Source organism: Lutjanus erythropterus, chromosome 4 (genome assembly GCF_056507025.1).
Source record: "Lutjanus erythropterus isolate fLutEry1 chromosome 4, fLutEry1.hap2, whole genome shotgun sequence".
NCBI classification, from domain to species: domain Eukaryota; kingdom Metazoa; phylum Chordata; class Actinopteri; order Lutjaniformes; family Lutjanidae; genus Lutjanus; species Lutjanus erythropterus.
In genome coordinates, this window is record NC_139320.1 from 37,094,600 (window position 1) to 37,121,600 (window position 27,001).

General features: G+C 37.7%; 1 protein-coding gene across 5 annotated transcripts in view; it reads right to left on the bottom strand.

Moving 5' to 3' along the window:
• plch1 (phospholipase C, eta 1) overlaps nucleotides 1-27,001 on the bottom strand; it is an 85,287-nt gene that overhangs the window by 5,907 nt on the left and 52,379 nt on the right. For all 5 annotated transcript variants that reach the window (XM_084717854.1, XM_084717853.1, XM_084717856.1 and 2 more), the window contains 12 exons: nucleotides 24,806-24,977; nucleotides 17,216-17,323; nucleotides 13,219-13,374; nucleotides 12,423-12,485; nucleotides 9,171-9,265; nucleotides 7,245-7,342; nucleotides 6,092-6,271; nucleotides 4,297-4,404; nucleotides 3,118-3,242; nucleotides 2,879-2,963; nucleotides 1,080-1,226; nucleotides 521-600 (listed from right to left, as the gene is read on the bottom strand). In XM_084717854.1, the coding sequence (XP_084573980.1) occupies nucleotides 521-600; nucleotides 1,080-1,226; nucleotides 2,879-2,963; nucleotides 3,118-3,242; nucleotides 4,297-4,404; nucleotides 6,092-6,271; nucleotides 7,245-7,342; nucleotides 9,171-9,265; nucleotides 12,423-12,485; nucleotides 13,219-13,374; nucleotides 17,216-17,323; nucleotides 24,806-24,977 (1,417 nt within the window). The remainder of the gene's footprint in view (nucleotides 1-520; nucleotides 601-1,079; nucleotides 1,227-2,878; nucleotides 2,964-3,117; nucleotides 3,243-4,296; nucleotides 4,405-6,091; nucleotides 6,272-7,244; nucleotides 7,343-9,170; nucleotides 9,266-12,422; nucleotides 12,486-13,218; nucleotides 13,375-17,215; nucleotides 17,324-24,805; nucleotides 24,978-27,001) is intronic.

Consider the following 27,001-nt stretch of genomic DNA (forward strand, 5'->3'; position numbering starts at 1 on the left):
AACTCCCTGAAAGCATATTTGTTAGTCTTTCCACTATACAAACCACCAACTCTAGTTTGGTTGAAATAAATCCATAAAAACAGTCTAGCTCTACAGGCCGTTTTCCTCTCACTCGTGAGACACACACACTCATGTGTGTGTCGTGGAGGCTGTCGCTAGTGCACGCCATTAAAGTACTAAAATAAAGTGACAAAAATCACCCAAAAAACACAACAATGGTCTCAACAAATGGCAATTGAGGAAAGCTCATGAATCCTTTGAGTGAGCGTGTATGGGTCAGCTTGTCTGGTCCCATTGGTTAATGTTAACTTTTTCAAGTCAAATTTGCAATACTGATGAGTGAGTGACTGCACATATTCAGAAAAGCTAATATTTTCCTCAAGCTAACAAAACTTGCTAGCTAGTGTTAGCTAACGTGTTTTGGGAACTGTTTTGCCTCCACCTAAGCTCTACCTGCAAAAAAATCCCTAATCTTCATAAATAGTTTGCCAGCAGATGAAGGGTCTATTGTCAGACTTACCTTCCCATAGACATCATGCACTGACACATGCACAAAGATGGAGGCCTCAGTCAGCCCCTCCAAGTAAACATGCCTGTAACCTGTTGCAAGAGAAGAAGGGAGAAAGCATGTGAACAAGAGAGCAAGTGCTGGAATGAGTCAAAGAAATAGAACAGCTGTCATTGGACTGGTGGTTGTGTCGTGGTTCCCTGAGGCGAGGGCACCAGGGGTTCAGGGACAACTCTGATGGATGCGGACAACAAAAATAACTTCCCAAGCCACAGGTCTTTTATTTTACAAATCAAACAAATCACGGTTCAGTAGATACAAGATAATGTGCCCCATAGCCACAGCAATGCCAGAGCCGTGAGGGAAATTATGTTTAAGTGTGAGTGAGTCTGTCTGTCTCTTTGTGTTAAATAGCAAAATTATAATGATTCTAACTTGCAGTGACAAACTGTGTCCCCTCTTGAGTTCATGTCATTCACACACACACACACACACACACACACACACAGAGAGAGACATAAAGTTCATTTTCTCATATAAAGCTGAAAATACTGAGGAACTATGCACAGACCAGGCATCAGGCTGCTGAAGGCAACAGTTCGTTGACCAATAAAGTCCCGTCCAATTGGGTCGTGGTCCCAGACAAGGAAACGCACCAAAACCACCTCAGCCATGTGAAGTGTAAAGGACAGAGTCTCTTCCCAAACTGGATTAAAACCTGAGAAAAATACACATATATGGTCATTCTAATTAGTGTCTGTTTCATCTGTATCTCATTAAAGCATATATATACGGAAGACAAGATGGAACTGGTTGTACTGATATGTCAAATTAAGTATTTCATGGATCAATGCCCTGCACACTAATCTTATAATACTGTTGAGCTCCGAGGGCTCCATAACCTTTCCCAGAGGAGGCTTTTCCCCTCCCCCTGCCGAGTGCCCTCATTTGCGGAGACATGTTAGGGGTGACACCAGCAGATTCCTTTGTTTGCTTCCTTTATGCTTCTAATTAATTAATCTGAGTTTTGATTCTGGCAGTGCACCACAGCTGAAAGTGCAGCATCCATGGCTATGGCATTCATCTCATCTCTGTTATTTTAAAAATGATGTCAGTACTTATTAGTACATAAGTTCACAAAGGTGACAGGACATCAGGTTGTATTTGCTTTTGTTTGTGTATCATACATATACAATGGTCTATAATATGTATAGTATAATATACATATGTATGCATGTGGCATTTTTCAGAGGTTAATCAAAGTAAATTTCAAAAGTAACAAAAAAAAATAGTTAAATAAAACAGGTAAAACAAGGCAATAGCCATAAAACTACACATCAATGAAAAGGCCATAAAATAATATCAAGGCATTATAAAACTTAGAGAGATTATTTTGAAAATGTCACACATATGGTCAACCCATTTATCCAGTCCTTAGTTAAGTGTTTGTAAAGTATCAGGAGGTGGATTTGATTAGACTGGATATTTTTCATCTGAATGTTTAAACTGCCAACAGAGAGCCGTAACAAGACCTCAGGTCATGATTTATGCTGTATGGGTAAAAGGTTTGTAATATAGTTTGTTGCCATTCCCTGATCAATACAGTGTTTCATCAATAGGCCTTTTTCTCTGCAGACATTTTGTCGATGGTAGGAAATGCTGGGGTGTTACTAATAACATTAACAGTGGCTCAGTTCTATTCAGAGGCAGCTAAATCAAATTCAGCTGTAATTCTTTTAATAATTACTAACTGTGACATGCCACAAAGCCTGATGCTACGATCAAATAATATAGGTCTTAACACAGCACTGACACAATATCAAGCTGTCATATTTTTAATTCCTGGTGAATATGATTCCAATATTCACTCAATTTTAGCTCTGTTTTTGGTCTCCACCAACTCCTGAGGGAAATGTCAATTCTGTAACTGCTAAAAGCTTCACTACGTTCATCAGCTAGTCGCCAACTGAGTCTGTCTACTGTTTGGTGCTGAGCAAATAGTGTATAGTGGGTATAGTTTTAGAGTTTTTTTCACTGAAAATAGCTGCCTGCTGTAGCCAAAAACAACAGTGTGAGAATACTGAGAAAGAATCAGAGCAGTAAAGCTGCAGGCTGGACAGCGAGACAATGAGCTGGAACTCGACAATAAAGCTCCATAAAACCCAGGGGTGCTGCAGATTCAGGTGATTATTCTGTGTGGGTTCACAAGTGACCCCTTTCAGATTGCAATTTTGATATATTATTATTATAACATGGATTATAGCCTCTTTAAGCAACCCTCTGTTGTGTCAGATGACCTGCTAAAACAATCTCCAGTGGTTCAGTGAGTGTACAGGACTGTGATATTGTTCAAATAGATGTGTGTCTAACCATTGTCATCAACAACTCGTGTCTGTTCCTTGCAGCAATCAACTGGCAGACCGATGATCTCCACTTCAACAAATGGATCAATAATCTGATAAAGGAGAAAAGGCAATAAAATTAATTATATTTAGCTTTATGATGCTGAATATATATCTGGTGTTGAGAGCAAGCTGAAAAGAGTTGAGAGACAGAAAGACAGATGGACAATGTGGGCACACAGTGTGTGTGTTTTGGTGTGTTTGTACCTCTCCGCGGTCTCCCAGCATGGAATCTGGAGGTTTGGGCAACTGCTGTCCGCTAATGATCTTGAGAATGAGTTGCTTCTTAGGGTAAGCTGGAAGCGGGTCATCACTGAATGGGTTGAAGGAGCCTGGAGGGAATAAAAGAGAGCAGAGCAAGAACTGTGATTTATGTCATCACTCAAGCCTAAGATCCAGTCCCCTGTACGTATACGTATATATATGTGTGTGTATATATATCCACATATATATACACACACACACATATATATACATATATGTATATATATATATATATATATATATATGTGTGTGTACAAAAGGTGTATGGGTAAAAATAATAGATATACACCCATTTCTGGAACTGATTAGATAGTGTTGATGTGTGGCTACAGCATTCACATCTATGTATGACCACGCATTGTGTATGCTCTCAATACGCATTACATCATAATCTATAATCTATTGATTACATTTTATTATTATTTCACAAACTTCCATGATACTGACCTGAATAACATATAGACTACTATAAAACACTGACCAAGTAATTTGACTGAATGAGAAGCATTCAATAAGCACTGATACAGAATATACAGTAACAGCCCTTCTACTTTTTCACTCCAATTTACAGGTGTTCTAGTTACTGTTACCTGACCATAGAGACAGGACGAAGCATCTTGTATAGTAATGATTCAGGACTTTTTACTGTGGGATCACTGTCACACACATATTAATCTGTATGTGGAATAGGATACAAGAACAGCAGCTTTAAAAGGTTTTGAACTATTAGTCAGGAAATTTTGAAATCACAGCTGTGCTGATATCAAGGACAACAGCACTCTCTCTCATGTGATATTGCTTTGCTATATGTTTATTTTTAACTGCATAACAATGTCACATTACATCCTGTATTCATCCAGTACTTGTCATTACATGATGAAGATCAAATGAAACATTTTCTGCCTTCTTAATCAAACATTTACGTTTAAATGATCAGTACTTCATACATCTGTGGTGAACAGTTTATCCAATCCTCTAGGCCCAAAACTTGTTATTATTATATACCTCCAATCCCAACAAATAACAACTGATTTGCTCATCAGTTTTTTTTTTTTATTTGTATGAACAAATAGTGATTTGTATGTATGTAGTTGTACACATGCAGTCTCGTTGTTGCAGTACCTTTACACATGGGAGGGGGCTTGAGGACGTAGCCAATACCGCCATTCACCATGAACTTGGCTCTGTTGAGCTGCATCATCCTGCCCTCTGTCTGATAATTCAGAGCGACTGAAAGAGAAAAAATTCACAAACATTATTATGCAGTTACCGGTGTACGTAAACTGTGAAAGGGAAAAAAATAGACTTGTTTGTCTAGTGGTGGTTGTGTTTTACATTTCATCACATGTTCCTCTTTGGTTTATTCAGTTATATATTTCTTTATTATGCCAATTTGTCTATACAACCTTGAAATCTTAAATAGAAGACACAGATGAGAAAGTAAACAAGAAAACAGACAGAAGAAGGATAAATCACAGCTGCTTCAAACATCATCTAGCTCTGAATTTTGCATTTGCTTAACTTTTTTTTACTTCTTTTCTTTTCTTCTTTGTAGCTGTTTCTATTTTTGTACACCTGGAATGATAATTACTTAGAAGCTAATATTGCTAAAAACAAAAAAGAAAAAAGAAATTGGCAGGGACAGGCAGGGATTCCTTGGATCTTGGTTATCCTTACGCTGTTTATTTCTGCACAGATAAAATATTCAGTTCCAGCTCTGTTTCATTAGCTCATATTCTTTTCATTTATTTATGTATTTCTCCCTAATCCTCTCGAATTCCTGGTCCAACCGTAGCCCCACAAACAAATGTGCAGACACTTAATTACACACAACATGCTAATACATACAGTATGCACACACATCGCACACAGCTGACTTAGTGTTCACACTCGGGCTGAGCAATATGTTTATATTATATCAATAAAGTGATATGAGACTAGATATCATCTTAGATTTTGGATATTGTTATATGTCCTAAGTCTTCTCTTTTCCTGATTTTAAAGGCTGCATGACAGTTAAGTGATGTAATTTTCTGAACTTACCAGGCTGTTAAAGCTGTATTGTTTGTCTTTACCCACTCAGTCATTAAATCCATATTACTGATGATTATTTATCAAAAATGTCATAATATTTGATTTTGTCCATATCGCTCAGCCTTAATGTTAGTGCTTTATTGTTTTATATTATGTGTTTTATTAAGATTAGTGTTGTGATAATGTGTGTTGCATTTTACTGCTGTAGACGTCTGAGGTTGTGCTAATCTGCAGATATGCATCATATTCTATCATTATTTCCTACACGATTATCATATGTATGCAGTGTTTAAGACTTAATAGTCTGTTATTTTGTAGAAATGTGCATATCGAGATATAACTCATGCATCAGAAAATAGCCTCAAAATATCCAGCACCATAAAACTTTTTTTTTACAATTTTCTTTCCATAACTTTATTTTAGTTACATTTTAAGGATTTCCATTTATCTAGAGGTTATCTTCCCTTATTGTAAATTGTTACTGTTTAATTGATTTTTAATAGCTGCTTGTGGTAATGCCTTTTGTTTATTAGTATATCTTTTTTCCTTTTCTTTGCTTTTGTTATTGACTTGATGTAATTGTAAATGGGGGTCGTCCCTCAATGATCTCTCCTCTATAAATAATGGTTGAATGAATGAATGAATAACTGTTAACCAATGCATGCATGGCCACTAGCAAACTACATAATGTGACGTGTGTAAATGAAGTACATGGTGTGCAGGCCAAACGTGAAAGCTGTTTGCATGTGTGCATGAGTGTGGTATGCACTGTCAATTAACGTGTAATGACAGGTATGTGGCCGGAGGGGAGGCACCTGCTGTTTTCACAATCACACAACCTGCACACAGGTCAGAAGCTTAGAGTGACAGACAGCCGTCTTACCCAACTGACAGCCCACGTTCCAGTAAAACTGGGGGTTGAAATTGGATGAGTCGATGCGATAGGCCGAGGGATAAATCCGTGACAGCTGCCTCTGGTTAAAAGCCAGAAACTGTTCTGCTTTGTGATTGACCAGAGACTGGGCTCTGGTCTCACTGAATGACAAAACGTCACCTGGAGTACCTGAAGTGAAACAAACATGGGTCAGGCATGAGAAAATGTTTCCGAGGTAAAGATTGCAGTTGTACTTTATTTTACACTACATTAATAAGACATAACAAGCTGTATTTTGTAGGAACTATAAATAACATTTTATTAGACAGTATTTTACCCTTTATTAAACCTATATTATACTTTATTAGAGGTCATTTTGATCACATTATAACAGAACTGTACTGTAAACACAAGTGTATTGTTTCCCACAATTAGACCCTTACTAGGCATTACCAAAGGACTGCAATGTAACTTGACTTTAAAAACAATACATGAACCAGACCAAGTAAACCAAATAAAGGCCAATTACAGAGGTAGATAAATATTTTGTTTACAGGGGTTTGCTCAGACTTAGCCAGATTATGTGGTTTGATTAAAGAAATAGACATCAGACTTTGCTCCTTTACCAATTGTATGGGACCAGTCAAAGAAGGACTGTCTCAAGTAGAAGATAAATATTTTCATTTAAAGAGGCTTTTCAGCCCCAAATCAAAAATACATATTTTTCCCCTGGCCTATTTATCCATCTATCCAAACATCATGATCCGCTTACTCAGGATAATCCACAGACCTTGTTTTGAGCAGTTTCATGTAGGAACTACGTTCTTTCTGCTGTCCCATCTACTGGAACTACTTTCTGTCTTGTTTTGAATTTTTAAATTCTTCTTTCTATGAGTATTCATAAATAACACTACAGGTAAGAGGAAAAATGTGTAATTTTGATTTTGGGGTGAACTGTCCCTTTAACTCTACAGCACACTTCTGTTGTAATGTGTTCCTAATTAACTTTTAATAGTCTAGAAATGGTCGAATAAAGGGTCTAATAATGTCCATTTAAGGATAGTGTATGTATGGGCTGTAAGTATACTGTTAAACAAAGTGCGACAAAGACTTGTTGATTTGTTTGTTTGTGTGTGAAGGTGTCAGAGCTCTGGCGTTTCACCTTCATTAAGACACTCCTGAGAGGCAACCGAGTTCGTGAATACGACCAGGTTTGATAGATCTCTACTCAGCTTCATCGTCTTCCTCTTCCTTCCACCCCTAAAACAATTGCCAGATGACGGAGGACAATTGCAAGAGAGGACAGAGGAAAGTGAGTGAGATCTCGTACAGATACGTGGGGCAAATAAAGTAAGAAGTATGTGAAGTAAGATGCAGGCACACACTCGTATACTTGTTTAAGCATTTACAGTGGCAATAGCATAGCAGGCAACAGAGGACTGTGCATCAGTGAGGCAGCTTGCAAACCACAGGACAGAGCATCAAAGGCAAAAGGCTTAATAGGGACCAGAGCGCATGCAGTGCAATAAGACTCACACACATTAACACACACACACACAACACAGTCATGCACACACAGTCTGGCTCAAAGACAGCCAGTCACATAGCCACTCAGACGCATGCTTGCAGAAATCTGTGCTGTGACAGTTCCCGAGGACATGCATATATGAATATGCAACCAGGAACAGAGACAGGGAGAACAAAGAGAAACAAAGGCCTTATACACGGAGATCGAGTGAGGGAGGAAAACACCGCTGAATTTCCATACTTCTTTCTCAATGCTCACTCACAAAGAAAGAGGAACAAATGAGACAGAGGTAGACAAAGAATGTGTGTGATAGAGAAGTGGGATATTTTCATGCTCGAAACAAATACAGACATGATTAGATTTCCCCACTTATTAGTGAATTAGATCTGACTTGTAATAACATTGTGAATTCTGATTGAATTCTCTTTCATATGTTGTCCAAAATCTGGTGAATACCTAATTTGCAGGAGCAGAACTTGAATGCCAACACTGATATGAAAGCTCATGTAGCATTTACTGTATATTACTTTGGAACAACATGTATGACTCTATACTGAAACAAGAGGAATGATGAAGGACTGCAGCAGTGAGGTGGAATCTTTTGCATGCAATTCAAGCAAAGAGCTAAAAGTGACATAGGCAGCTATTAGTTACTAGTTTACTAGATTTTTCTATGCAAAACATACATTTTAAAATATGGCACAATGTCAAAGATTAAACTACATAAAGGTATTTAAAGTAGTCCACCTCGATTAACAACAACATTAAAGGGATGGTTTTGATTATTTGATGTGGGGTTGTATGACTTACTTGCCGAAAGTTATTGTATGAGCTAGAGTAGATGGCAGTTAGCCTCCGAGTTGGAAAAGCAGAGAGGAGTACCAGTGTCGGAAGCTAATCAATGTACTTCTTTAAAGGGCCCACCCTAAAAAAATCTATATCGTTTTACCTGTATGCTATAATTGGAATATTTTCTCCACTATTTTCTCCAGTATCACTCTCACCAAACCAACGAAGCTCCACTGGCAAAACAAGTCATTTTGACTTATCCAACACAGGAGTTACTGGTCTAGCGCTGCCTTGCCAAACTAACATACTGAGGCAGCAGTAGACCTGCAACTCCTGTGTTCTGTAAGGTAAAATAATGTTTTTGCCAAAGGAGTCTTGTTGAGCGAGAGAGAGCAAGATTTAGCTTATATAACTGTAGTTTTCCATCAGAAAAGGCTGTCTGACAGCAAGGTGAAGCAGTGAAAATATTCTAAATATAGCTTAAACTTAAACACTTAAACTGACATTGATATTTTAGGTAATCCCTTTTCAAAATGGCAGAAATACCATTTGGTGATGACAATGCTTAGCTTATGTGCTGGTCTCCCGCTCTGCCTCTCTAGACTGGGGACTCCTCAACCACGAGCTACTGGCAGTAATACGCTGACTATTACTAGGAAAAAAAAAAAATCTGCTGCTGATGACTGTTAAATGCCTTGAGCAGTCGGTAACGATCAAACCTCTTAGTTGTCAGGGATTATCAGTGTTGTGGTGAAACGGGTCAAAGGTCACCTGTTGAACTGTCCTCCAGCCTCCCTCCCAGACCTCTCGTGACCGTCCTCTTCCTTGTCCACGCTTTGGCATGTCAGCCTGGATTTAGAGTGCCTCTGGACAATGGACACATATACACAGCAAACGATTAATTAACAAATATGCAAAAGAAGAAAAATAGTGTCTACATCCTTGATAAATGTGTTAAACACACATCATACATGATCCCCGCTTACACACAAACTCCCATTATGAGAGTTCTTTAGTGGGAAAGGGTTGTTGATAATGAGTCTTGGGCAAATTGCATGTGTTTCTGTGTGATTTATATGTGTTGTTATTGTAGTAGCAGTTTGTTTGTGGGTGTTCTACGTGTAACATATGTAATTATAGCGAGCATGTATTTGAAGTGCCTATTTTTTTTTTTTTCCAAGAGAAGCAACGTCTTTATTAGGGCTAAAGTGGAGTTGAGATGAGGATGAGGGTCGCAGTAATTACAGGGTTTAGGCGGCTTGCCAACAGATTACATGCACCCTTGCATGTTCACATATATACACACGTGGGAGGATGCATAATATGCAAAGAGGGAGGCATAAAAGAATGAAGAGGAGATGTGAGTGGGTAAAGAGAGGAGGGAATCGAGGAAAACAAGCAAATTGATGGAGGAAGAAATTCCAAGTGGGAAATAGCCAGGCTGAGCAAAGAGGGACTGTAGAGAAAATGTTACAAAAACAATCACAAACACACAATACTGATGAATAAAAGTATATTATGCTGTAAAATGAATGGCCTACAACATGAAGGATCTAAAGACAGTACATGCTTTAGATGTGCATGTTTTACAGATAAGCATAACCCATGCATTCACTGCATTGATCTCAAGGGTGGAATTAGAAGATAAGTGTGGCGGTTTTAATTATGATCCTGCTACCTACCACAGGCCGAAGATAACTCTACAAAGGGTGCTTTGCATATGCATTTTCTATGTGTGACTTTATGATTTATCTATGGGAGAACAGTGAGGAGGATTCTTTTTGGCCTCTCATACGTGATGCATGGTTAAAGAGACGTCACTCTCTAAATGTTTAAAGAATACACACAGTGGCCAATTTAATCAACACTCCAAACAAACTGCAGTGCTTACGCATTTTTTGCAATTTTTTTATTTGGAGGCCTTTAACTAAATTTGTATGGGTGTAGTTTCCAAAAGTCCATTCAGGCTGGGCTCGGGCCTTTTTCTGTAATAGACTGGGTTTGGCTTGGACTCATTTCTCATTTAGCTTCTCCTTTTATTTTGCCCATATATGCAATGAGCACACATGGGTCACTGTATGAAATATTGTTATAGATTATACTATACATATTATACATAGCATTTATTCATGCATTACATGCTTTGTGGTCAGTTAACTGTTATTTGTAATGCACTCTGACCATGCAGTGATAGAATTTGGAATGTCAGAAGTTCTAATGCTTCAGATAAAGCTGCATTTTGGATTGCTTTTTGATTTTATTACACCACATACAACAGACAAATTGATTCTTTTTTGCTTATTTGCTGCAATCGACTTTGATTGCATCAGAGAGAGCAAACATCAGAGAGAAAAACAGAGTGCATCAGAAAGAGTTTAAAGGGATATTGGTGTCAGCCTCAAGCTGCGTTTGCGCTCTGCCTGAAAAACTGCAGACTTTTGTCAGGTCATGTCCAAGCTAGGGCCGGAGCTTTTGGCCCATGCAGAGCTCTAATAGTTCAGTAACTTTTAAGTAAGTCAGGAAATAGTTGGGAAATATTTTATTTGCTTCTTGTCAGAAGTTAAATGAGAAGATTACTATCCCTCTCATATCTTTATGATGGAGCCTAGCTCTGTAAGGTAAAAACACCCTTACTATACCACCATCTCTAGCTCACTAAATAACTGAAATATTATATCATGTTTTTTCTAATTGGTCTTCCTGGTTTTCCTCTGCCAGGAGAAGTCAAAGAAGCACATGGCACAGGTGTCAGTGTCCTCCACAAAAATAAGTTAATGGTCTGTTCCTTTTCTATCAGTCCAAGGACCCTGACATATCAAGCCAAAAGCTGGCCATCGGGCATTTTGAGGATGCAAATGCTAACCTTCCACTATTGGCACTTGCTGGGTGTTCCAGTGGGCTTTCAGTTAATTGAGCATGCCCAATTGAACATGCTAAATCTGCAGCCGAGGCCATCACGAGAGAGTTCTGTCTAAAATCACTGATTTTAAACATTCAGTGTGACTTGTCTATTTTCTCTTAAAGTAGAAGACGGTGTTTTTAAGTTCAGTTTGGTGTCAGGGCCCTGACAACAACACATAGAAAGCTCATTAATGTCCAATAGACATCGTCTTAAGAAGACAACACTTTTTTTGAATGGGTGTGCGGAAGACTGTCATTACACTGCCATAGCTCTTGACAGCTTGTTAGCTTGGTTTGCCATGGAGCTAGTGGCCTAAATAGCTGACTCAGCGAGGTACCAGAAAATAAACCCAACAAGAAAACCACATTTGTACTGTATTCCCTGTCATTAGTCTCAAAGACTGCGTTCCCTGGCAGTTTTCACTGAGATAACCCACCCACATATGACACTATAAGTTAATTTTAAAACATAAAGCTAAGCAGTTTCTGTAAGTTTGATAATAAGATAATATATTAGGGCATCAGCAGGGAAATTTGCACTGTTACAGCAGCAAAGAGGAAAATATAAAAATAGGATCATTATAAACAAAGAAGTTTAAAATATAACAATATATAAAGAAAATATAAAAAATGTAACAGTATAACAAGGGGGAATATAGAAATATTCACAATATCAATATATACAATATAAACAAGAAACAGATTGAACAAGTTTAATTTACAGCACCACTGCACTGAATTCTGGTATTCACAGCTGAAATTAAGTTGCACCTGAGTGAATGCTAATATTGCATAATGTCATGACAAAGACTTTGACAGGTTATGTTGTCTTGGTTTGTATCAAGTTGTCAAAGTTGTCAAGTTGTCAAATTTAAAGCATTAAAAATGAGATAATTGGCATGTTCATGACTGATGTCATGACATGGGTATGTTTTTTTTTAATGCATACCCCTTTAAATAGAGAATTACCAAGATAAAATTCTGTAACTCCTATGGTATGAAACAGCAAAGTATTCCATTACCAACTAATCTGATGCTGAACTAATCTGACTTTGGAACCAGACCTCACACAAATAGATCAAGAATCAAACAATAAAAGAGTAACCCCTGTTTGCTCCTCACCTTCTGTTTGAGCGTCGTGATGAAGGATCTGCTCTGGGATTTCTTCAAAACCCCTTTGGAGCTCTGGAGACAAGGAGAACACATTCAGAGGCTCTCTACATGTATTTGTGTGTGTTACATTCATGTGTAGATCATTTGATGTGAATCTAATAACAACCACATTAGCACCCAGTGAGTCACTTAAACCCTAAAGCTCAGTAGCCAGCGGGGGGGGGGGGGGGCTGCAATAGACATCAGCCAATAAAGCAGAGCACAGCTGAAGACGAGAGTGGGTGAGGAATGAGAAAAAGAGAAAAATTGGAAAAGGAAAATTACTCGTGAGGAAGACAGAGAGAGAAAAAAAGTCTTTACAGACACAATGAGGTGAAGGGGATCACCAACAAAGCAGGAGTAGAAGAAAGAGAACAGGAAACCCTGATGCACACCACCCACTACATTAAAATGGCTGTCAGGAAACTGAAGCTTCTATAAATAGCACAAGAGACAAGCAGGGAAATTAAATATTAAGTAACATTGCGGACATTTAGTTTCTCATCACTTTGGGCCTGTTCTGACATGCTTTGGATGAAATAGCACCAGGGGGGAACATAGCCGTCCCTTCAGAGAGGACTGAGGAGGTGCTTCTTGACTGACCATATTTATGTGCTCAGTGGGTGTCTTTATTTTCTCCAAATTCCCTCCATGACTAATGTCATGGCCTAGTTCTACCCCCCCTCCTCTTCTCTTTCTCTTTTTTGTTGTTGACAAGTATTACTCTGCTCCACATGCAGCTCTACACATTGCCCCGGGGTGGTACCTGCCGCAGGTTCTTCTGCAAGCCCTGGTGCGTTGCCCGGAGCAGCGCCCGGATGCTGAAACTGTCTGAATCTTCCTTGTCTCCGATCCTGGACTCCTTTAGCAGAGAGTCCAGTTTCTTTCTGATGTGGGACTCCACCTGGTGATGACCATTACCCTGTGGGGAAAAAAGAGGGGAGGTGTTAAGACAGGGATGGAGGAAGAGAGATAGTCAAGGAAGCCAATGCACAAGAAGGCTATTTCAATAAAGGTTCAAGGACATAAATGGACAGGGGCTTATGCCTTCTTGGAACAAAGACATGCATTCTCACTGAGGTGAAACACGTGAAACCAGGCCCGGTCAGTATCAGCCAACTGCAGTGCTGCAGCACCACAGTCAGACCTGCAGTTTCAGTCCAACCAGCACCACCTTTTGGCAAGAAAAGTAACTACAGCAGTAGTTTAGAACTGTATATACTGTATGTAAAGACAGATAACATGACAGCTTCCCAAAAGTGAAGTCAAAACATCTCGATCCCTTGGTGGCTGTCTGCAGCACAGCACATTTTAGCAGACAGGACATGGGCCAAACTAAAACATCAAAGGACACATCAATTTTTTATTATTTTTTTCCCCAAAGATGGTTTCTGTCACTTTGGGTTTTTCTCACACTGATGTATTTAAGTGTTAATTATTGTGATAAGTTTGATTTTAATTTGTTATTTCATGCTATAAAAGGGGGTTTCATTTCATGATTGACAGCTGAGCTCTGCTCACAGTTGAGTCAGCTGGGTTTATGGGCAGGACTCAATACTGCAGCTCCAACTCTACTGCTCAGACTCTGACTCCTAATTATGTCACCAGCGCAAGATAACAGCACACATATCCAGGATATTCTGGCTTCATTTTTGGTACAGCAGGAAAAGTAGAGATACATCGTCCATCTTTAAGAGAGAGTGTGTTTAATGCTTAAGATTTATCTAACAAAAAAAAATATAAATGCAGCACTTTTTGCTCACATTTTTCTCTAGTTGAAGTAAAAAGAATAAACTTCTTTGTGTGCACACATGAGATTTATTTCTCTCAAATTTTGTTCACAAATTTGTTAAAATCTGTATAAATTAGTAAACTCTTCTCCTTTGGCAAGATAATCCATCCATTTGACACGTGTGCCATATAGAGATGCTGATTAAACAGCAGGATTATTGCTCAAGCGTGCCTTGGACTGGTCAGAATAAAAAGCCACTCCAAAATGTGGTTGGTTTGATCATGAAAAGAAAAATACAATTTTAGGCACTTAACTATTTCACATAGAACTACAGATCCCAGATGTTTTTCCAAGGATGGAAAAGTCATGACCCACCCTACTCTGCCTCTGACTGGCTGGTACTCGTCACCTTTGTTGGTTGGATTGGTTGGTTTAGATAAGAATAGAGATTGGTTAGTATTAAGGTAAGAATATCAAGATAAGACATTATCTGGAGTATATTTTCTGCTCAATACTGTAAAGAGTTTTGTGTGTTCATTTTACAATATAAATAATACACTCTTTACAAACATCTGGTTGGTGTTTGGCGTTTTACTGTCACAAGCTGCATTATACTTCTGTTGGATTATTTAATATCCACCGTATGTTGGCGTCATATTGTTTTAATTTGGCCAACAGGTGGTACAAATCTGAAGTTTAAAATATTAAGACTTTACAGACAAATAATCTGTGTTCAGAATCACTGCCTTGTTCACACATTCAATTCAGTTCTCACTATAATAACAATATAACAATTATATGTTCAAATGATCCAAGTTTAGTATTACAAATGTATGTAAAGGCTGATGACTCACTGTAATACTCAATCTAAGCTCCATTATTGAAAAATACAATAAAAATTGGCTCACAAAGAAACTGTGTAACAGTTGTGCGAGGCCATTCTTCTCATCCATATAATGTGATGCAATGCATTGTGGGATTATGAGCAGAAAATAATGCCACAGTCAATATTCTTTTCATTCTATTATAAAATGCACAGTCAGAATTCAGACACTCAATATATAATGCTCTCCAGCCTATAAATAAGGAGTGATTTCACATACAGCCATGGAGAGCTGTAACATTCATTGATCTCAGGTGCCATACGTGTTAAAATACCATTACTTTTATTGCCTGTAGCAGGCGCCATTAACAGGTCTGTATCTGTAGTTTGAAACTGTTATTAAAAAAAACTTTATGTCAACTTGTAATGCTATATATTTTTTAATAAATTAGAAATAACAGGAAAAAGACAGAAATATTTCATACAAAATACACTAAGAGTAAAAACAGTTAAGAGTATTGCTATTTTGTGTGAATACATGCAGATGAATATCTGTAACTATGTAGGTACATTCCAGCAGTGGTTTTCAAAGTGGGGTCTGGGGACCAACAGGAGTCCTTGAGTGGGTTGTAGGGGGTCCCCAGCAAAAGAATATAATAGAATTATATAATAGAATATTCCAACTATTATTACATTTTTTGAAAGTTGGAACAAGAAAGGAAGACATAGGTGATTGTCATTTTGGTTTATTGTAATTTATAACGATCCTAGTTTGATCGTTGACTGACAATAAGGACTTACATATCTTCAAACTGAAAAATAAAAAAAATATTCTTTAAGACAAAACTCTCTCAAATTGGGGGTGTGTGGTCCAATCTATTGTGGGAGTCCTTAATAATTAAAAAGTTTAGGAACATTAGGAACATTTAGGAATGTATGTAATTAATATGTGTGTATGTGTGTATGCATGTTTGTATATGATATTTGTGTGTCAGTAATTATGTGTTAATGGACTGCTGTATGCTTAAATGTTTTCATGTGGGAGATTAGCCAGTGAGCTAAAAGAGAACAAAATAATCAAACCAAAAACATTATAAAAGCCACCTTTTCCACAGTGCCCATGCATCAACACTGAGTGAAAGCTGCATCCCACTAATAATGCCATGCTAGTAGTGACTGTGAAAGCACACTGGTTTAATGAGCTCAAAACAAAACCCCTCATCAGTGGAAACCTGCCACCACCCTTTTAAAATGGCAATGATCATCCAAAGTGGCATCTGCAGCCTCATGCCTCCAGCTAAATGTGGAAGAATGATGCCATATTCGCTTACACAACTGAACCATCTGGAAGATAACCGAGTGTTTTTCCTGCTTTAAATGTGTTGAGGAGAACCCTGGCTGGCACCACTCTATCACAGAATAAATGAACAGGATTAAGAATGACTATAAAAATGGCACCAGGCAATAACCATACGCAAGCAGAGATGATATTCAAACTCTTTTCTATGCCTGCATTGATTTAATAGTTATATTTGCACGATTAAGTATTGACTATTCCAAAACATTACTGCAATTATGATCAATAAAACATTATAAGCTCCAAAATTACTCCAATTACTGAAGTCATTACATCTACCACAGTGTCATTAAGAGACCATTATGTAACTTATGCTCCATATATGGAGGAAGGGGTTTTGTCTCTAACATGTCAGGCTAAACTAAACTAAAAGTGTTTTTTTCTATGTTATTGCTGCCTTATTTTCTGAATGAACGGATGAAGTAGAACTTAAAGAACCGAAAGAGAAGCACAAACAGAGCCACAGAGGAAAGCATCTCGGACAAAAATTTAGTTACTTTTATATCTCTAATTTTCAAAAGGAACGGTGCGGATAAAACTACAAAATGAAAACATAAAGCAAGCAAAGTTGCAATGTCATCTCATTTACAATGTTTTACTGATTAAAATACTTCTCTAATTTGTTGGAGGATACATTTTATTAATTCCAGACATTTTAGCACTGTTGTGGTTTCAGAAAAACAAGTTTGAGGACTGTAACAGGTGAATGACAGTCATGTTAAAGTTGTTTTGCACTGATTTAAATGGAAAAGGTGAGTGAGTGAATGAATGAATAATAATGTGAAGCAGTGTGTCTGTTTGTGCATGCATTGTGTGCACATAATATTTATAGCAACATTCCTCTGTCTTACATTACTGCTCTTGAGCTTGAAGTCTTCCTCAATTTCATCAGCGCTGTCGTCATCAGACACCTCCCCTTCCTCAGCATCTGCAGACAGATAGGCCGGCAGACGCTTCCCCTGGACAGACAGAGAGAGAGAGAGAGAGAGAATTAGTTAGTTTTATTTTACACAAAAGTACAAAAAATGCAAGTGGCACACACCTCTTATCACTAGGAGTTGTTTAATAGAGCTATGCTGGAAGGTAGAATTATTGATCATTAATCGATTAATCACCATTAAGAATTTAACAGATTAAAAATTTTGGGATAAATTATGTTTTGTGCACCATTGCTCAGTTTTTGAGTTTTTTGTTTTTTTTTTTTGTTTTTTTTTGGTGTTTGTAAAATATGAACAGGCAGACAACAGCTGCCATATTGTTGTTTTATTATTCTGTTTAATTAAATTGTTTGTGCTTCATGAATCAAATTAATGTGCCACAAGAATTGTAAAACTTAAAATGGGGGGGGGGGGGGGGGGGGGGGGGCTGCATTTTGTATCTTATATATTGTTAATGATTGATTGACTGTTGGCGTTATCAACTGGATATGAAAAATGCACAAAATTTGCAACTCTAGTACCAAGCAATGAAGCAGAGAGAAAACAAATGATTTATAAAACAGAAGCAATATGTCTGTCCACTCCAAACTGTTGAAGCTTCTGCAAGGAAGAAAGTAAATGACACCTATGAAAGTTTTTCATCCATTTCTTTCCCAGTTTGGCTGCAAAATTAATCAAAATATAGTATAATATTCAATTTGCACTTACATATTGCATTTACACTGCAATATTTTCTTTTGCTGAAGTGAAAACTGTAACAAAACAGCAGCGTGAGGAAGGAAGTCAAAGGACATGACTAAACGTAATGTGAATAAAACTTGATTATTACCTCATTCATGAACATGATTTCTATCATGTCAGATAGATTTCAGCTATGGTGGTTTTTTAAAAGTAAAGATAACTCCCATGATCCCACCACAAATCATCAAACTATGTTTTTTGTTATTTGCATACTGTGAGTTAAATACTTCATTTATATATATTTTATTCATTTATTTATATTTCAAACCTGCAAAAGATGATTGAAGTATATTTTCTGCTTAATATTGTAAAGAGTACAAAGTTTTGTGTGTTCAGTTTATGCCTGCTTTCATTTTATGTTTATTATTATTGGTGTTTTACTGTCACAAGCTGCATTATACTTCTGTTGGATTACTTAATATCCACAGTATGTTTGGCATCACTTTGTTTTAATTTGGCCAACAGCCAACTGCCTTCTTCACTCATTCATTTCAGCTCATTCTCCCTATAGGAACAGTATAACAATTAATTATTTTTGCTCAAATGATCAATGTTCAGTATTACAGACGTATGTAGAAGCTAATGATTCGGTGTCATACTCAATCTAAACTCCATTACTGAAAAATGTTATAAAAAATTTCTGACAAAGAAACAGCATAACAGTTGTGCAAGGCCAATTTTCTCATCTATGAAATGTGATGAATTGCATTGTGGCCAGGAGATAATACTGTTGTCCATACTCTTTTTATTCTATTATTCACATGTGGAATTTGGCGATAAACTATATTTAATATAGTAAATACTGTATTCAGACACAGCCACCCTCATGCCTGTGTGTGCTTGTACTGCCTGCAGACGGCGCCATCAACAGGTCAAAGAAATCTTGTATAATAACTTGATGTTGCTATGATTATTAAAAAGTATATTATATATATGTAGGTACATTACAGCAATGGTTTTCAAACTGGGGTCAGCGGACAAATCGGGATCCTTGAATGGGTTGTTGGAGGGTCCCAGCAAAAGCAGGAATCAATTAATTTTACTTTTATCAAAACTGTATTATAATGAAATCCTGTAGTGGCGCAGAGGTGCCCTGGCTTTTCTTTCCAGGTGCAGTTGTAAGAAAATATTTTTGTTCAGTACAGACACCACGCCAAAAAAAAGTCATATCATCACGATTTAAATCATTTTTGTTTTGTTTTTGCTTTCACCAACAATAAAATATGTGATGAAAAAATTCCACCTAATTGAGAATTATATCACAACATCAGATGATTTTTGTTTTTTTACTGTCGTGCAGCCGCAATCCGAATTCATTTACAACTTTAATACCGTCACCAGTAGCAGCTTCTTGTTGGTGTGCCTGTCTGCTCGCTCTGAAGTCAAAGCTCAATCAAGATCATTTCCTTGGTTTTCTTTGTATTAAGCTGAAGAACATGAACATTTAATCTCATCCACACATCCATGATACTTTGCTTCATCTTCAAACCAGCAATCAGTGTATTGTCTGCACATTTAACATTAAAACATCAGATAAGTTAGCCCTATATTCATTTCAATCAAAGTGGAGAAATAATGCTCCCTTGCGAGGGCCCAGTATTAGAAAGAAATGGGAGGAGAGTGACAAACATACATTTGACCCATGCATATGTCTTAAATGCAGCACAAATCCTCGCTTTTATATACTAGAACGCCCACACAGGTTTCACCTCTAAGATAATCCAAGAATAACACAGCTGGATGTAAAATGCTTTACTCAGACATTCACTTAACTGCACACAAGCCTACACACAAAAATGCACAAAAATGTTAAAGTCTTTCAAAATCCGTAGCACGTATAGGCAGAGTGGAAGCCATTACTGCTACATATAACCACACAAGAGCGCACACAACACACACTCAAACACACACACACACACATAAATAGTACAATCAGCTGCAGAGAAGCTCCCTGAGCAGCCCTTTCAGCAGAGTGGAAGCCCATTAGTGAGCCATTCTGAAGGTGTGAGTGGGAGTCAAGATTTTCTAAGCTTCTTCTTCTTCCAAAATCAATGCCAGACTCAGAGCCTCCTGCAGTACACCAAGTCTCTCACTGACACTGACATCGCCGCCCTCGTTTTAACCGCCGCCACGAGCAGTCTATCCCCTCTCTGGCTTCTATCTGTGACTGTCAAAAACCCGCTCGCTATTTGCTCTTTATTGTCTTGTGACTCTTGTCTCTCGCTCCACTGGGGGATGGAGAAAGAGGTGAAAGGCTCTCAGGCGAGGGCAGAGAGGGGGGAGGGAGGAGCTGGAGGAAAACTGTTAGAGGAGTAAAGGCCTTTATAGAAAATCAATAATGCTCTTTCACTTTTCAGACATCTGGCTGGGGAGGGACAAAGCCAGAGCCCCCTTTTCCCACGGAACAATGCAAGCTTTCTTCACATTACAGATAAAGTCAATTTTATCTGGTTCCTATAAAAAAAAAATCCAAAAATGTTGAAAGCTTCTGCTTTGTCTCTTTCTGTTTCTACATATGAGTGTTTGTGCTGGGGGATAAGAATCTCCTGGCTCTGTGACCGTCACAGTGAGAGCTGATATTTAAAAAAACAAATCGATAACATGTTGGAATTTCATTCTTTATGAGGATGACCATATCAGAGATGTTTCACAGGTTATTAGCTCGACACCTAACTGGAGCCACAAAGGCTAGACATAATATTTTTCAGTTAACTTATATACTGTAGTGTACGATGGAGATGGACAGAAAGGTAAACTTTTACTCGCTGCTTTTGACTTTTGAAAACATTCGATAGTTGAAAGAAAAAAGGGTCGTATATCATCTTTGTCCTGGTATACTGGCATGCTAAAATGACCTATGACCAAAGATGGGCAGTATAAATGTATTTAAAATATGTATTTCATTACTTTTTGTAATTTGTAACAAAATACTTGAGTATACAAGAGCTCATGTATTTGAAGTACTTAATTAATAATTAATAATAAATAATATAATTAATATTTCATTTTAGTCTCAAATAAGAGACATTTTTATCCCTTGGTTTAAACTCATAGAGAGTTACCATATTTCATTCGATAATAAGAATAATAACAACTTTATTTATAGCACCTTTAAAAACAGAGTTTGCAAAGTGCTTTGACCAACAAAATAAAAGAGTAGAGGAGGCGATATGACAATCAAAAAGTGAGGCTAAACAGAAGCGAGAAATGAAGCTAAAATTGAGGTAAAATGAAAACACAAGCAAAAGACACTAAAACATAGTAAAAGTAAGTGAGAAGAGGAAAAGAGATAAGAACAATAAACACAAGCAAAAACAGTCAATATAAATAAGTAAAGGGAATAAAATGGCTAAAAACACAACATCATGTCATGTCAATATACAGTAAATAAATACAAATAAAAAGAATAAAAGAATACAAATTATTAAAGCGGTGTTCTTATTCCTTGTGACCAGTAGCTAGAAGAAAGACACTGCTTTGGGGTTTTGGTGCAAATTTTCCTTACAATAAAGGACTGCAATCAAAATATAATCAGATATTGCGTACTAAAAAAATCAGATGTTCTAAGACTAACAAAAGATTTTGCAGCCTCCTACCCACTAAGATATCCTGATTGGCCACTTTAAATATTTATTTTCTTTAATAGTCTAATAGACAATCATAATCCTTTTGATTGCCAAAAAGCTATTTGCAGTCAAAGGAACTGCTATAAAACTCCTAAAACAGAAGTAGAATTATTTGGGATTTATCAGGGTTTTCCTAAAACAGAAACAGTGCTCTAGTTCCAAATCTGGGGGTCCTGGCCCCCACTGGGGGTCGCCAAAGCTTCACAGGAGGTCATAAGGCCTTCCTGATTTCAAGTGATGTAGGAAAACAGACCTAATGCTCAACATTTTATTCATTTTAAAAGTTTACACATTTATCACAGGATAAAGACACAGTGAAGGCAGAACACAAACTATATTCACAGAGATTTCACTCTCTGCTAAACAGCCTCATCCTGCATTAGAAAAGTACACAGTAAACACTACAATACAACACACTAAAATATCATAAAACTTGTCCCTGATGAAATATTTACTGCAAATAATCTGCTCAACACTTACAATTTGGGTTAACTGTATAGTTTATCAGTTGTTTTGTTAAAGTTATGGACTGAATACAACATAAATATCCATAAAACGTATCACTTTATTCAGTGATAGAAAAAGGGTCTCTTAAGGAAAAAGGTTGGGAGCCACTGATGAAGAGCATTATGAAAATGCATTTATTTAACCATGTTTTCAAGATTAGAGTCTAGAGTCTATAGGACCCCATGAACTGATATAATTCTTCAATTCTCTTAAGTTCTTAAGTTTTTCTGGAGCATGTTCTCAGTTCAAGAATAATGGAAAGTCATGAAGGATCAGGCTGGTTAAACTAGGAAGTGAAGTGTATTTTGAGCTGTTAAAGAGCACAGTGGCTCCAGGATATAAACCAGAATGTTATGGTGAAAGAAACCTACACTGACTCACACAAACTTTTTACATCCAACCATCTATCCTGAGCCCCCTCTGTATGTCATTTAAAGTTCCTCTGTTTTTCTCCTTGTTCGTACAGTTGAATGTTTGAACTTCGCTGTACAGAAGGATGTTTTGACATTCATCTGCTAAAAGTGGAATGTTTCTCTGTGCTCACTGAAAATCCCATTTTCAGGGGAGGACCTTCAAGCATGAATTATGAGAAATAGTCAAAGCCAATCCCAGTCAAATAGTCAAATTGCAAAAGTGTGATGTGGAAAATTTAAACCTCCAGCACACGGACACTGAGCTCTTCAAAGATTTTAGCAACATGATTGAACTTTTTTGTGGAAAAATAATAATAATAATTATATATATATATATATATATATATATATATATATATATATATATATATATATATATATATATATATGAAGGGGATCTTTAAACAAACAACCAATGCTGTTGTTTTTGTGGTTTCTGTTGTTGTTTTTCATGCCAAAGTAAAAAGCGCTAACTTAAAAGGAAAGTTTGCATTATTTTAAGTGGGGTTGTACGAGATACGTATCCATAGTTGGTGTGTTAGTTACAGGAGATGGCGACTGGCACGCCCTCACTTTTAAAAAACAGGAGGAGCACCTTAGTGGGAAGTTAAGCAATGTACTACTGTGAACAGGGTCAGCAACAACTAACAAGCAACTTTAACTAAAAATTATATGTCAAATTGAGTAAATGCTATATTCAAAACATTTTCACCGCTTCACTTTGCTGTCAACAGCTTTTTCTGATGGGATTACTGACCATCACCCATTGTAGGCAGAATACTGTACCTCATACAACCCCATGTTACATAAGCCAAACTGCCTCTTTAACCAAAAGAGTGCACCAGTCTACATTTCAGTGCCTTTGGAGCAACGTGTCTGAATGTGAGCCAGGGGTTGCATGAGGACTGAATGTGTATGACACCCATGGTGACTTCATTTAATAAGAAAAACTCCATTAGTAATCCTTTAGGGGAAATTGTCATATTGAGACATTCAAGTCAGAAATATAAAAACAAAAATGCTGTTTCAGTTTCAACCATTTGAAACATAAATGAGTCATTGTAATTCAGTGTAAGCTCTGCTGGGTAGCAGTGCATATTTTTCATGGAATTTGAATATGTCTTTAAACATTCATCAATTCATCATGGTTAATTGCAGAATTGTTGCAACTGTTACCAATTTAACAAGAATGAATAATTCGACAGCACGAACTGAGTCACCAGGTTGCCTCTTTTTATATGTGCGTGTTACAAAAGAATAAAAAAAACAACAATTTGTCGCTTAGTTATCATATTCCAGCATCTCGTCCTTCTCTCCTTTCCCCTCTATGATTAATACAATGACCTAGTTTAGTCCTCCATTTCTGCTCTTCCTTCTCTTCATCTGTTTATGGGCATTAATTAACTGCCTTGCAGTGCCTCTCCCACTCCCTGTCCTCAGCACAGAAAAGCACTTTAAGTTAAATATGGAGAGATAACGAGCGCTCTGCTTTCTGCCCTGAAATAAGACGATGGAAGTAGAGATGTGCAGTGCAGATGCTTTGATTTACAAGTGCACAAACTGACTGTGCAACATTCAATCTAATATTCAATGTTATTTCCACCAATGTGGCTATTTACACCCTGGTGTATATAACCTAACATGGCAGAGGCGAGCACCAAGGTACCTGTAGCCAACAGTGCTATTTGCACCCTGGGTGTAAACAGCCACATTGGCTATTGGCTCTGCATGGCAAAGACAAGCCACGGTCTTTCACTAAACCTAACCAAGGGCTGCTTGAAGCCAAACAAGTAGTTTTGTTGCCTAAACCAAACCAGGTGTTGCCTAAACCTAAGTCAGTAGTTTAATTCCCTAAACCTACCCAAACAGTTTTGTTGCCTAACCCTATCCAAACTGCTACTGAAAATAACAATTTTTAAAAAATGACTGACATGAAATGCCACTGTAGTGTCAAACGTTCCCAGGGAGGGTCTTAATCCCCACTCTCCCAAAGGAAAGCCTTGATATTAACCTGTTCATCCACTACAGCCACTTATCAACACTGAATTTGTCACTGTCTACTGCTAAAATAGGGGATTCGGGTGTGAATGACCAAATAGTTGCCGTGTAACTATTTGTACCTGGGTACATAGACACTCTATTTATTAATTTAAATTAAAAACACAAACTGTCAGTGCACTTTCCATCCAATCATCCATCCATAGATTTGCTCTTACTTTGATGAGTATCTTGCCCTGCAGGCTGTGAGGACTGGGTAATGTTTTGGAGTCTCTGCTCAGGACGTCTCCTACATCCAGTTTTTCTCCAAAGATTTCTCGCAGGTACTGAGCGATCTTCTTCTGCTGCTGGATGCTACAGTGGTTCTCTATGGATAGGATTACTGGGTACCTGAAAGAAAAAAAAAACACCAATATGCTCAGGTTTCTATAAATTACATCAAAACCTGTCAACACTTATAAAACACAGGCAGTGAACTGGAGTGAGTGAGTGTGAATCACATCTCAAACTGCACGTCTATTTCTCACCTCCAAACAACAGAACAGTGAGGAGGTAAATGATTAAAATAGAGCTGTATAAACACCTCTGTGGCATGGTGTGTGTGTGAGAGCGCGTGTGTGTGTGTAGGAGTGAGTGGTGTGAGTGTGTGTTTTCATTTAGAAAAGGTGAAATGACTCGTGGCCACACGGAAGCACAGCTCAAATGTCAGGTTTGTCAGACTGACAGCTCTCCCTCAGGGGGACACAGGCAGCCCTGCTTTCAAAGTCCACCTCTGATCCCCAAAACACACATTCACTCACACACCCACACACACACACACACTCTTACAGTCACAAACGGGTCCTCTGCCAAAGACAAGAAGAGGCGACAGAGTAACAGCCAGAGTCATTTCATTTTGACACACAGAGAACGACACCCAGGAGCTCCTCTCAGGTGAAACAGTGAGGCGGCTCAATGAGCTGTGTAATGTGTGTGTGTGTGTGTGTGTGTGTGTGTGTGTGTGTGTGTGTGTGTGTGTGTGTGTGTGTGTCAGCAGAGACTCGCTCAATTTCAATACAGCCCAGGGGCCATTAATCATATTAACAGGTGACACTGATGATAAAATATCAGCTGAATGTAAAAAGGTGAGAACAGCAGAGAGAGGGATGTGAAGCACAGGATGTTCAATTTATTCACCTGTTCCTTCTGTCAGTTTTATTACAGGTTGCTAATTACTGCGGGATGAGTTCATGAGAATTTAAAGCTATGGTCTGATTAGCAAGCGTAAATGTTTTCTTTTGGGTAGCTGCATTGAAAATATGGTCATGAAGTTCATTCACAGAGGATTTTTACCCTCAGGAGAAAAAAAAAAAAGCTTTACTGAGGAAAAGTTTTTGCAACTTTGTCAAAAAATTAAAAAACGCTATGCTCACAGTAGAGCTCTAATGATTATTTTATCAATTAATCAACTGATTTTTTTGGTCTATAAAAGGTGCCTAAATGCCTTGTCTACCCAACAGTCCCAAATCCAAAGATATTCAGTTTACTACCACATAGGAAAAGGAAACAATAAACAATCTGAAGCAATGAAATGTTTGGCATTATTGCTTTAAAAATGACTATTTGATTACCTCAAGTCAAAACTAAAAAACAAATGAAAACAAGGTAAAAGGAGATAAAGGGATAGTATGGATTTTTTTAAATGGGGTTATATGAGGTACTTGAGTGCCTTTAAATAAAGGCACCAGACACCTTTAGCAAAATCAGGAATTTTATCTGGCAAAGCACATGAGTTGCTGAGCCACTATTGTCTCAACTGGTTAGTTTATTTGTGTTATTGTGTGACTTCTGTGTTTTAAAGGATTAGGTCGGATTCACCAAAGTGAATTTGATAGAAAGGTGAAATTACTATTGGAGAGAGTGATATTTGACTTATATGACAGCAGTTTGCCATCGTAAAAGACAGGGGGCGAAGGTAAAGCAATGAAAATATTCTAAATATAGTGAACACTTAAAGTGATACAGATTCTTTTTAGACAGGGCTTTATTTAGGTGGCTAAAATGTAATTTTCTGTTCACAGCAGCACATTTTTTCCTTCACCGGTATTCCTGCTGTTTTTCCAAACTGGGGGCACGCTGACCACCCTCTACTGCATGTAATACACTAACAACCCCACTTCAAAACCTCCAAACTATCCCTTTACATCAAGAAAGAGAGGCAGTTGTTACTGTAAAAGGGTTGTCACATACATCCATCCAACTTCTGAAATTAGGCAGGTTTAGTCGGTTGTTGTCTCTCCAGATGTGTCTTGTTTTGTGCTTTATTGATTTAAAGACAGTTATTTGTTGTTATTTTGATGGTGTTTGGTTGCTGATGTAGAAAGGCTCTGTTTGTTCTGTTCTGTCATCTGTTATCTGATGAAGCACTTTAAAGT